The sequence below is a fragment of the Leptonychotes weddellii genome, chromosome 5 (assembly GCF_054177405.1).
Source record: "Leptonychotes weddellii isolate Sample4059 chromosome 5, ASM5417740v2, whole genome shotgun sequence".
In the NCBI taxonomy this organism is placed as follows: Eukaryota; Metazoa; Chordata; class Mammalia; order Carnivora; family Phocidae; genus Leptonychotes; species Leptonychotes weddellii.
The window spans coordinates 25,469,278-25,483,094 of record NC_138373.1 but is presented as its reverse complement, the minus strand read 5'-3'; the positions used below and the strand labels follow the sequence as shown (position 1 = coordinate 25,483,094).

General features: G+C 39.5%; 1 protein-coding gene across 1 annotated transcript in view; it reads left to right on the top strand.

Annotated features, from left to right (window-relative positions):
* Window positions 1-2,729: 2,729 nt before the first annotated feature.
* ERCC4 (ERCC excision repair 4, endonuclease catalytic subunit) overlaps window positions 2,730-13,817 on the top strand; it is a 34,878-nt gene continuing 23,790 nt past the window's right edge. The window contains exon 1 of the mRNA XM_081818878.1: window positions 2,730-2,783. Within this exon, the coding sequence (XP_081675004.1) occupies window positions 2,730-2,783 (54 nt within the window). The remainder of the gene's footprint in view (window positions 2,784-13,817) is intronic.

Here is a 13,817-nt window from a genome sequence, read left to right as displayed (position 1 = left end):
GCTCCCCCTGCTTATGCTCTCTCTCTCTCTCTCTGCCAAATAAATAAAATCTTAAAATAAAAATAAAATAAAATGCAAGAGAACAGGTCCAACTCCACAATCACATTGCAAACCTCTGCTCACACCACAAGCTCCAACATCCCATTGGCCAAAGCAAATGATATGGCTGAACCCAAAGTCAAAAACTGGGGTCAGAGTGAAGAATGGGGACCAATAATGTAATCTACCACACTAGATACACCAGTGTTTCTCATTGTCACTCAATGTACTCATTGTCACCACCATCTGCTCCCCCACCCCAAGCAGCCCTTAGACTTAGCCAACCTGTAGAGAATGCAGGAGAAGCACTTTACAAGAAGTTCTAGAAGCTAAGTCCACTTATCCCTCTCCATCTAATGTTGTCATCTGAGCTCACCTCCACTGTTTTAGGGAAGAAGAAACCTGGCCACAGGCCGGATACCTACAATGAGTTCTCCCATCATGTTTTATTCCCAGTTTCTCGTGCGTATGTCTCTACTCAAGTGCCCTGTGGCCTGGTTCCCATGTTGACATGCACCGCTTCTGCTTAAAGAAATCATCTTATTTTATGCATGAAAGTCTCTCACGTGCAGCGTGAGTGTTATTACCAGTTCACCCACTTTGCACGGCTCTCAAACAACGAGCAAATCAGAGAACACTGATCCTGCAGCTGCCACCAAGATCCTGGCTGCAACTGGACGTGTCACCTCCTATTAGGGTAGCGACAGTCCACAGCTATCCCCAGAGCATACTACAAATGCCTATTGCTGATATTCTTAGCATAATGTTACAGTCTAACTCACCCTCTTAATAAAAAAACTGCAGTTTTTCACACTAATTAAAACAGTGCTTAATGTGCCTATAAGCACATCACACTCCTAAAGGGCAAAAGAGGTCTCTTACCAGTTAGGAATTGCATTCAGCAGCTTGTAACAAATCCCTAAAAGATACAAGTGGCTTAAACAAACTCAGGGTTTTGTTGTTGTTGTTGTTTTTCATACATAAAAGAAGTCCAGAGATAGACCAAGGCTAGAAGTAGATGTACCTCTCAAAATTGAGCTTTTCCTTTCTTTCTACACTGCTATCCTTCAGAGATGGCTTCCATCCTAGTGTTGCCTCATGGTCAAAAATGGCTGCTAGAGCTCCAGATATTACATCCATATACACCAGGCAGAAAAAAAAGGAAGAAAGGTGCAAGGGTAAAGAGTGTGGTTGTCAGCTAATTCAACTGAGTTCATTTTTTAAGTTACTTTTTAAGTTATTGATGTTATCTTGTAATGCATAATGGTCACTCTTGAGTCAGCCTGCTCTGAAACCCTTCTCTTCCCCTTGTTGCCGTGTCCTTCATTCTCCCCAAGGCCACCGCCATGAAGTGTGAAGGTGCTGGATTGTGACATTCTTTACTGAAGACCTGGGTCAGTTGCAGAAGGAAACTTCAATATAAGAAGGGAAACTTTCAAGTCCTCACTGCTCAGGCTTTCCTTTGAGTAGCAAAAGGAAGCCACATCTAAACACAAGTGGCAAAATCCTTTAGGTACCATCCTCCCCACTCTTGATCTGATTTGCCCAACCTCAGGTCCGGAATTCTCCCCGAAAACTTCTTCTCTGAATTTCTCTGTTCAAATCTTTATTACCTTTCTGCGAAAGTGAGGAGAAGGAGAACTGCTATCCTCCTCCCTGGACACACCTCCCACTCCCGCTTACCATGCCCTAAGGCTGAGTCATTTTGCAACTGTAGGAGAGACTGCTAACTGCCTTCCCATTTTTATTTCTTCTCTTCTCTACTAAAAGAACCCCAATTTTATTTCACATGGCAATGTGACCAGCAGAAGGAGTGTTTCCTGACCTCTATCACCACTAGAGTTAGTCAATATTATATAAGAATAAGTTGTTGGATAGAGTTTCCAGGGAGGCTTCTTAAAGAAGGCTGATTCATCTAGATTACTGTTTTTCTTTCCCCCTTGCTTCCTACCTCTTGCTTGGAAAAGCTGATGTGATCGCAGGAGTTCCAGCAGCCATTTTGAACCATGAGGCACTTTGACTATGATGGCCTACATTTTAGTGAAGCAAAAAAATATATATATATGTGTGTGTGTATATGTGTGTGTGTGTATATAGGTCCTTGATGGCCATGAAGCCACACTACCAGTTCTAAACTCTTACCTCTGGACTTCTATATATAAGAAAAATAAACATCTATCATATTTAAGCCACTGTTATTTTGGTTCTCTTTTATATGCCACTGCTGAACATTATCTTAACTGATACAGCAATCGCTCGCTTTAAAGATTTCACTCTGAGTGTGAGTGAATTCACTAGTTCAGTGATTCTCAAACTTTGGCATACACCAGACTCACTGGAGGGTTTGTTAAAACAGATTCCTGATTTGGTCATTCTGAGGGAAAGCCTAAGGATCTGCATTGCTAACAAGTCCCAGGTAATGCTGATCCTGATGCTCTGGGAAATACACTTTGAGAACACCTACACTGGCTCATTCCTAATTTATTTGGATGATTTTCTTCATAGAGACTGTGAAGGAAAAAAGCCACTGGGAACTGAGTCATTCTTGTTTTTTCCTTTCTGGCTTTTGGCTCACGAATTCCTTTCCGAGACATAGCAAACTGTACCTTTTGCCTGATTTTTTTTATTCCTTTCTTGGCAGTATGCCCGTCCATGTCTACCATTGTAAGAACCACTGCTAACTTGCTAACATGGACTTCCAGGTCCTGGCAGAGATCCATGTGATTAATGTAAATCCTCAATTTGTGAGTGCTTTATCTTGTACATTTTCCACATTCCCTTGATCTTTAATGCCAGACCTTTCATAGACAATCGTTCAAAATTGTGTGGCAAAAAAAAAAAAATGTTTTTGTGTTTATGGATTTCGGTTTTGCTATTTACTTTGCATTTAAAGATAGTTGTATATATTTTGTCCTCTAAGATATTATTTTGATTCATTATCTCTACAGTGCGTCAGTTCCCTCCATAGCCAAACATGAATTTACTCTTGAGAGTCTTTCCAGTGGACCCATACATTTTCCTCTTCTAGAGGATTCAAAGCAATGGTAATATATCACTGGACAATTTTTCTTACCAACCAGCATCCATTCTCCTATAATTTGGTGGTAGCATCCTGGTTTCCACTTGAAAATTACCTCTCCCCATTCTCAGCGCCCCCCCCCCAGTGGAACATGTGACCCAGCCACAAGTAATCAGAGCCCATATTCTCCTTGTTGTGGGCTGAATTATGTCCCCCCACCCACCAACCTCCCCCACAAATTCGTATGTTGGGCTCCCAACCCCTAGGGCTTCAGAATGTGACTGTATTTGGAGACAGGGTCTTTAAAGAGGTAATTAATTTAAAATGAGATCATTAAAAGGGTGGGCCCTAATTTAATATGATTGGCATCCTTATAAGAAAAGGAGAAGACAGCCATCTACAAGCCCAGAAGAGAGGCCTCAGAAGAAACCAAGCTGCTGACACCTTGATCTCAGATTTCTGGCTTCCAGAATTATAAGACTGTAAATTTCTGTTGTTTACTCCACTTGGTCTATGATTTTGTTATGTCAGCCAGAGCAAACTAGTACATCCCTGGCCCTGGGGTTGGCAAACTGTTTCCTAGAAATAGCCAGACAATAAACATTTTAGACTTCCTGGGCCCTATGGTCTCTATGACAATCACTCAACTCTGCCATTGCAGCTTCAAAGAAGCCATAGGCAACACTCTAAACGAATGGATGTGGCTGTGTTCCAATAAAACTTTATTAACAAAAATAGTCAGGCTGTCCTTGGATTGGTTCAGGAGTTAGCATGTGACTGAGGCCTGGCCAATCAACACCATTCTATTCCTCTAGCCAGAATGTTTCAATGTCCAATTAGGATGACTCTCAGAACTTGCTACTTATGAGGATGTGAGAAGGCAGCCCCCGTTTTCAGAATCAAACCCAAAGTCCTTTCCATGACCTCAAGGCATCCTGAACTTCAGGCACACATCCGCCATCTTTCATCTGTTTTTACAAGGGCCAGAATTCAATAGATGCACATATATGCCTAAAGAACAAATAAGAATTAATCAACAATTTAATTATATCTATATATCCAAATGGTCTTGGTTGCTTGCTTGAATCAAGTTAACAAGAGGAGTGTCGATTGCACTGTTTGAAAACAACCTAAACTAACATATCATGCTGTATTTACCTGGCACCTTATATAATAAGAACATTAAAAGAATAACAAGACTCAGGAGAAAATGCAAGACAGAAGATATTTATCCAGATTCTCTGAGAATGCCCAGAAAAAAAGGCAGCTTTAAAAACACATTTGGTCAGTAATAAAGGAGATGCAAGGATGGCTGAATTTTTTTCCACCAACTTATGTGATTTTAATTTAGATCTTTAATGGAAGAATTCAACATAGCTTCCCAGTATGGATCGGAGAGAAGAAAATATTGGAGTTTAAAAAAAACTGAAAATCATGTATTACTTTCTTTCCAGACAGTAATTTCTGTGTAGTAATTATTTACAAAATCGGATGTGAATTTGCTTGTGTCCATCGGCTCTTGATGCTGGCGTCGGTTAGTTAGCGGACCAAGTTATGCTGCAGTCAGTAATAAGCAACACCAAAATCTCAGGGGTTTTACATGAGTTTATTTCTTGTTCCTGCAAAGCTCGAAGTCTGGGCAGCTTTCTGGGGAAGCTGCCCTCCATGTGGTAGCTACTTCCATGGCATTTCCACTTCAATAGATGCTTCTCTGTGAAGGGAGAAAGAACATGGAGAATCACACACTGACTCTTTTTTTTTTTTTTAAAGATTTATTTATTTATTTGAGAGAGCGAGAATGAGAGAGAGAGAGTACATGAGAGGGGGTAGTGTTAGAGGGAGAAGCAGGCTCCCCGCCGAGCAGGGAGCCCGATGCGGGACTCGATCCAGGGACTCCAGGATCATGACCTGAGCCGAAGGCAGTCGCCCAACCAACTGAGCCACCCAGGCGCCCGCACACACTGACTCTTAAATGCTTTCACCCAGGAGTGTCAGATGACCCTTCTACCCTCAACCCATTGGCCAGAACTAGTCACATGGCTTTATCAACCATGGAAGGCTGGGAAATGTAGTCTTTTCTCTGTCCAGGAAGAGGGGAAGGATGGGAAGTAGTGATTATCACGGTGGGATACTCCCAAGAGGGGGGAAAAAAGGCAACAGAATTATGGGCGCCTGGGTGGCTCAGTTGGTTAAGCGACTGCCTTCGGCTCAGGTCATGATCCTGGAGTCCCGGGATCGAGTCCCGCATCGGGCTCCTTGCTCAGCGAGGAGTCTGCTTCTCCCTCTGACCCTCCCCACCTCATGCTTTCTCTCTCTCTCAAATAAATAAATAAAATCTTTAAAAAAAAAAAAAAAAGGCAACAGAATTCTTGCAAACCAGTGAGGAGGAAGCAGAGAGGAATAGGGATGCAGATGAGTGGAAAGGAGACACACTCAGGTGCAACACAGTTCAGTTGTTCTCAAAATGCACTTGTGTACCAATGCCTGCTCATGACATTGTTCACTGAACTGTGGTAAAAGAAGAAAAACAAAGAACATGTCATTATAAAGCTGAATTGACAACACGATCCCTCATTATTGCTAAGATTGACGATAATAAATGGCCTTCCTACATTTTTTTTTTGTTTTAAAATGTCATTTCTTTTATGACTTGATAGTAATCATAGTAATTGCTTATCTAATGTCCTAACTTGGCAAAATAAAAGGTTGGCAGCTGCCCATAACTTTCCCCATTTTTTAAAGTTACTGTGTCAGTCTGTAAAATGAAATTCTGGGAGCCACTGACCTAGTTAATGGCTTTGCCTAGAGCCTGCTTTAGCTGTGTAAGGAAATTTACTTTTTTGAGCACCCACTCTGCACTGTTTAGCACGTTTCAAAAGAAGGTATCATTATCCCAAATTTATAGATAAGGCAAAAGAGACTCAGAATAAGTAGTTCCTGGTTATAATTTCTCAGTTCTTCCAGTTTTCAGCCCTCTAATAAGTCCCTCCTTCCATATTACTCCTTGTGGTTCTGCTTCTCCAACTTCTCCCCCATGATATACAGGGGAATCCTCAGCTCAGGTTCTATTCCTGGTGAATCCGACTTAAGAAAAATTGTTTAATAAATGATGCAGCATGTGACTTACCAAGGCCACACTGTTAATTAAAGCAAGGCTGGACCTCAGTCCAGATGTACATGACTGAAGTCCATGTTCCTTCCCCAGAGCCCACTGCCACTTTAGATACTGAGCTACCCCAAAGCAGCGAATTGAGAGGAACTTCTGGGTCACATTCACCAAGTGCATGTTGGCAGAAATTCCTCCAGATATAGAATAATGATATTTAATGCTAAGTCTATTAATGAAGCACACATTGCCTGCACACTGGCACCAAGAAGGAATTACGATTGTGGAGAATCACACAGTAGGGTATCTGAGAGCAAAAACTGACTAATTCTCAGCACAGGTGCTCTTGTGGAATATTGATAGAGTATCTTTGGCTCTTTCTACACCAGCAGGTGTTTCTCACTCCCGGAGCCCAAAATGTATGTGCCTTCTAAGACTGTAAAAATAGGCACCTCTCACATTTCTCTATAGGAACACTTAGAAACAAACAACATTTGGAAAACTGCATACATCTTATATGAATTCGTTTCCACTTTTACAAGGGGCTTGCTAAGTCTGATATATGAGCATAGATATTGGTGCTAATGCACTTAAAATTCACTGTTCCTGAGAAAGGCAGAAAGAGGCAGAAGAACTGTGAATAAGCATTGCTTTTCTTTTGAGATTTCTTCACTAAACAAATTTGTAAATATCTAAAGTGCTTTTTTTTGTTCTTAAAACCCTAAATCTTATGAATTCAGATTAAAATATCAAACTTTAATTTGGGTATTGGGAAAGCCTCAAATAAAACTTAATTTTTCTGATTTAATAAATATTACTAACAAAATGAGGCCATTTTTATACCAAATATTTTCCATCGATATAAATTTCTTTTTTTTTTTTAGAGAGGGAGGGAGAGAGAGTCCATCTATATAAATTTCTAATAATCTCTCTTATATCTATACTTTCTTCTCAGTAGATGAAAATAAGTAGTTGTATAGATCATGGATTGTTTTAAAGCTATTTTTATACCAGGACTTCAAAACACACACAGAATGTACTTTCTTTTAAGTGCTCTGCAACTAGGACCTAAAATACATTGTCATAAACTATCACAGATCTTATTATCCATCAGAAATATTTAGGTGGAATAGTTAATTAAATGAGGCAAAGATTTGGTTCCTTAAAATTATGGTTCACATTTGAGGCTATAAAAAGGTACTAAAGCATAAGGAAAGAGAACATTACCCAAGACTTGGAGGAAATACAGAACTTAACAATGATCTTCTAAAAGAAACAAACAAAATTTTTTAAAAATACTTACTGGTAAATAGCAACTAATTTTTATCAATTGATAGACAGATAGATAAACAAATAGGAAGAAAATGAAGATTCCTCTATGAAACACAAGTAGGAAGCCACAAGAGTTGAAGGCAAAAATGTGTTAAAAAAAAAAGCCAAATAAAATTTTAAAAGAATTCAAGGAAATCTAACCCTAATAGGATAATTAAAATCCACATTGGAGATAGTTGGAGATAGTTTAAAACAGAAAGAATATTGTAGAAAATTGTGTTATAGAGAACTTGGAAAACCCTCAAGAATATAGAGAAGGGGGGAAAAAGCAATGAAAATCAATTTTTTGAAAGATAGAAGTACAAAATCAGTAACCATAAGACAAAATATCAGATATAAGACTAAACATGCCAATATACACAATGGAATATTACTTCACCATTAAAAAGGATGAACTATTGCCATGTGTGACAATATGGATGGACCTAGAGGGTATTATGCTAAGTGAAGTAAGTCAGAGAAAGACAAATACCATATGATTTCACTTACATGTAGAATCTAAAAACAAATGAAAAAACAAACAAAAAGGAGAATCAGACCTGTAAATACAGAAAGCAAACTGATGGTTGCCAGAGGGAAGGGGGGTTGGAGGATAGGCAAAATTGGTGAAGGGGAGTTGGAGGCTTCCAATTATGGCATGAATAAGTCATGGGAATAAAAGGTATAGCATAGGAAATATAGTCAACGGTATTGTAATAGTATTGAATGGTAATAGATGGTAACCACACTTGTGGTGACCATAGCATACTGTATAAACTTGTTGAATCACTATGTTGTACACTGAAAACTAATGTAACACTGTATTCACAGTACTCAAATTAAAAAAAAAAAAAAAAGACCAGACATGCTGATTGTGCCAATAAATATGAATGGGTTACATTTCCCTGTCAAATGGTTAGGAATTTCAAATAAGGTCTTAAAAAATAAATCTCTATTTTGATTAAGATATATATACCAAAAACGAAGCTTAAAATAATAGAGGAAGATCTATCAGACAAATGCAAATCAAAAACGAAGCATGAATGAGAGGTAAAGTAGGTGAAAATTCAGTGTATACGCACATATGCATGGATAGAGTGTGCAGGAGGCATCTTTTACTAGCTCACACAGCTGATTGTACACATCTCTTCCCACCTCAACATTTGGCAACATCACAGTACTTATTTTGCAGAGAATTGGTTTACCAGCACACCACTGTATGTACTTCTTTCCTTCACTCCACTTCTCAGTGTTTCCCAGCATTATTGATATGATTTGTCATCGTAGATCTTGGTTATCATCATTAAAGTACTTTTTAAATTATTATTATTAACATATAATGTATTATTTGTTTCAGGGGTACAGGTCTGTGATTCATCAGTGTTATACAACACACAGTGCTTAGCACAACACATAACCTCCCCAATGTCCATCAGTGCTCACCACAGAACATAACCTCCCCAATGTCCATCACCCAGCCACCCCATCCCTCCCACCGCCCTCCACTCCAGCAACCCTCCATTTGTTTCCTGAGATTGAGTCTCTTATGGTTTGTCTACCTCTCTGGTTTCATCTTGTTTCATTTTTTCCTCTTTTCCCCTGTGATCCTCTGCCTTGCCTTTGCTGTGATGGTTAACTTTATGTGTCAACTTCATAGGGCCATGAGGTACCCAGATATTTGGTCAAACATTATTGTGGGTGCTTCTGCAAGGGTGACTTTGGACAAGATTAACATCTTAATCAATAGAGTAAAACAGATTGTCTTCCATAATGTCAGGGGGACTAATCCAATCAATTGAAGGCTTAAATAGAAGCCTTCAATAGAAAAAGAATGGGGCGCCTGGGTGGCTCAGTTGGTTAAGCGACTGCCTTCGGCTCAGGTCATGATCCTGGAGTCCCTGGATCGAGTCCCGCATCGGGCTCCCTGCTCAGCAGGGAGTCTGCTTCTCCCTCTGACCCTCCCCCCTCTCATGTGCTCTCTCTCAAATAAATAAATAAAATCTTTAAAAAAAAAAAAAAAGAAAGAAAAAGAAAAAGAATGACCTTCCCATGAGTAAGAGAAAAGTCTCCAACAGACTGCCTTTGGACCTTATCTACATTATCGACTCTACTTGATCTCTAGGCTGCCAGCCTTTGGACTGAAATTGTACCATAGGCTTTCCTCGATCTTTCCTGGATCTATAAACATACACACATGCACACACACGTGCATGCACACACCTTATTGGTTTCATTTCTCTAGAGATCCCTGATTAATACATTTATACATTACATGCTTCTCTTTATTTTTTTTAAAGATTTTATTTATCTATTTGACAGAGAGAGACACAGTGAAGAGGGAACACAAGCAGGGAGAGTGGGAGAGGGAGAAGCAGGCTTCCCACTGAGCAGAGAGCCCGATGCCGGACTCTATCCCAGGACCCTGGGATCATGACCTGAACTGAAGGCAGACACTTAACAACTGAGCCACCCAGGCACCCCACATGCTTCTCTTGAAAGATTTTTAAAAATATTTGCTTTGCTTTATAGCTATATTAGCAAGATTAATTTAGATTTAGTGCAAGCAATTTTTTTTTAAAGATTTTATTTATTTATTTGAGAGAGAGAGTCAGAGAGAGAGAGAGAGCACAAGAGGGAGGAGCGGGAGAGGGAGAAGCAGACTCCCTGCTGAGCAGGGAGCCTGATGCGGGACTCGATCCAGGGACTCCAGGATCATGACCTGAGCCGAAGGCAGTCGCTTAACCAACTGAGCCACCCAGGCGCCCGCAAGCAATTATTTTATACCATGAATTCCACATTCTTAATTTCCATAATTTGATTCATTTCTTAGTTTTCTGGAGTATGATGGCAAATACTTTCAGGAAGAGTATGTTAAAAGTATACATCTTGATCATGTCTGAGATTGTCTGTTGCATTTCCACATGAACAAGAGAGGAGCCATATCATTGTCTTTGATCACTGGTTTTGCAGATAAGAAAAATCTTAGCCGTATTTTTTTTTCTTAGTAAGTAGTCTTTTTTTTCCTGTCTGAATGCCCATCATATTCTTTTTCTTCTCCTCAAAATTCAAACATTTCATCAGAGAAGGCTGTTTGATTTGAAGATGAACTTTTCAGCACATGGTTCTGCCTTCTGGAATTGGGGTATACCTTACAGTCACTGACCATATGGTGGTACTGTTGTGATTCTACAAACCCCTTCTACTGATACCTCTGAAAAAATCAAGCATAAAACCCTCTTAGCCTTGATGCTGTGTGGGTTATACTCTTCACTAGTCTATTTTCATGAGTTTGTTTTGGTCTGTGCTCAGTAAACCATAAATTTAGCATGTAAGTCCTTACTTATTCAGCTAAAAAAAAAAAGGCATCTCTATTATTCATTTGAATTATTCCTTCTCTATATGCTGTTTGTTCTTTCTGAAATTCTTCACATTCTTCTCCCTCTGTTTTACATTTCTTTTATCTTTCCCTTAAGTCCGTGTTCATGTCTTTGTCCTCTTCCTTTGAATTTTGGGAGACATTTTTAAGCATGTCTCCCATGGCACTGGTTGCATTTTCTGCAATAAACAACCCATAAATAGACAATTGGGTCCATTGCAGATTTTTAATTTACCCATTGTGTATTTTCTTTCCATACAATCCTTTGGATCTCCACCTATTTCCTCTGTAAGACCACCCACAAATGTAATGTTTCCAAATGTAATGCTCCGAAGAATTGTTACAATATAATTTAGAAAAATTCTAAAATTTGAGTATTTTCCCATCTTTTGCAACACCTCTAGTTCACAAGGTGATTTTTGTTCTGATTGCTGAGTTTGATCCCACTCTTTCTAAATCAGCTACACTTTCACATGTCACTTGGTTTCTTGTGTGCTCGCACATCTGCAGTGATAAGCAGTGACATCAAAGCCATTGTGTCTGGGTCCTAGTGGTGTGTCTGTCAGGCTCAGAGCTTGAGTTAAAACATGATTCACTCCCCTCCTCATTCAATTTTGGGCAGGCTTTCTCCCACTTTTTTCCTCTCCTCACCCTGAAAGGGAAACTCTTCCCAAATAATTAAACTGTTTAATCTTGCTCTATTAGAGAGGAAACCAGTTCCTTTACTGGCTTTGTCTACTCTGTCCCTAACATGTATCATCTCTCTTCCTCCTGCAATGCATGTTTCCACTCTCTCCTCCAAACAGCTACTTTGCCAGAGTCCAATCAACCGATCTGATTCAGCTGTGTTTCTTTTTAAAGAATCTCTTACACGGATACACGCCTATTCCTTAGACCTTCATCAGTCATTATTCCTACCAAGACAAAGTATACCCCAGGGGGATGTTTTGTTTTTCCTGAAATGATGTGAGATAATTAAGATGCTATTAAGTAGTCTTGAATCATTTTGGAGTCTTTTAAATTCATTATCTAACAAGATTAGGAACTCGCTCTGATGTTATGGGAAGGTAATTTATTTCTTTCATCAAAATAAACAAGCAATTGTTCACATCCCAAAAAGATGGTAAACACCATCTATATTTGTGGAGTTATGTTCGAGAATAGCACATGAAAAGATGACAAAGCCTATATGATCTATTACTGATTCCATCAAGGTGGAAATCTGTACTTATGCAAGTCAATTAGAACAAAAATAATAAAGCATACTAATTGTTACATGCACACAAATCAAGATTAAGTTTTTGCAGTTATATTCACACATACTCTATGTGCTACATATTGGCAAAGCACAAACTCATTGATCTATATGTTATATAGATCAATACAATACACACACATACATAAAATCTAAAATGCATCCGTATTTTAACTGAGTTGAATCTATACATTTATTCTTCAGTTCTTTCCCTTGGATTTATTGCTAACTCAGAATAAATTCACCCAAAAAGTTAATATTCAATTTCCATTTATTTCATTACAGTCTTCTTTCTTTGGGACCATAGTAATTTCCTGGGGAAAGAAATGAAAGTTTCATCCAAATAGATTTTCTTTATTTAATTTTAATAATATAATTTAATATGTAACTGGTGTTTGAAATAAAATGGTGAATAAAAAGTTTGGGAGAGAAATGTGTATTTTCTCAGGTGCTGACAATTTGATTTAAAATATAGTTCTTTAAAGCTGTAGCTCACCCTCAAAAAATTATCTACACACTGTCTTTTGACATCTATGGTTACCAAATTGCTCTGCTCTTGCAGGCATCCACTTCATTCAGAAATATCCTTCCCCTAATATTTGCTGAGCTCTGACTATGTGTCGGGTAACTCAGCTAATACTCAAAACATTTCCACGATTTACCTTTCATTTCTGTACTCTCGTTTTACAAGTGAAAAGTCTGAGGCTCAAGAAACTTGCCTACAGCCATAAAGTTGGTAAGATGCAGAAGTAAGGGCTCCAAGGCATGGCTCTCTGGTTTTAGAGCCCAGGCTTTTGCCAGTGAAACTCTTTGGAATGGAACTTCTCTGGGCTACGCTGTTTACGCCCCATAGACGTACATCCATGGACTTTCAAAAAGTGCTGCTAGCGGGACGCCTGGGTGGCTCAGTCGTTAAGCGTCTGCCTTCGGCTCAGGTCACGATCCCAGGGTCCTGGGATCGAGCCCCGCATCGGGCTCCCTGCTCTGCGGGAAGCCTGCTCCTCCCTCTCCCACTCACCCTGCTTGTGTTCCCTCTCTCACTGTCTCTCTCTCTGTCAAATAAATAAATAAAATCTTAAAAAAAAAAAAAAGTGCTGCTAGCTAATTAACTAGAATACCTGTGGAAATCAAGAATGGATTAATACTAGGAAATCTAAAATTCAACGTATTTCTTCAATAGATCAAAGGAAAAAAATCATGATTGCATCAACAGATGCTGAAAAATATTTGATAAAATCTAACATCCATTCCAGATTTGAAATGAACCCCTAAGAAGGCAAATGATATGTATGAAAACTGCCCCCAGACCAGCAGAAGCGTATTAAAGTGGAAATGATCAGTTCCACCAGAGCCAGAGGAAAGGCATGACCAGTATTAGACTTTCTTCTGCAGCAACCTCCCAGCCAAGTCCCAGAGCTCTGGAAGCCAGACTTTGTGTCCCCGGGTAGAACACTGGTGGATTCTTCTCCCAAGAAACAAACGTGACCAAGAGAAAATATCTAGAGAACGTGAAGCATGGAGGTCCCTCGATGAAGCCAGTTAGTCCCCCAGCCCCGCCCATGCACGCTGATAGCCAAGAAACCAATGCGGGGCTCTGCCAACCATCAAATATGTCCATTCCAATTACACCTGGCTAGCCCCAGGAAGAAGTGGCACTCTTCAGTTGAAAGCAAGTCTTAGAGGCTAGGACAAGAACTGTTTTCCCTCAAAG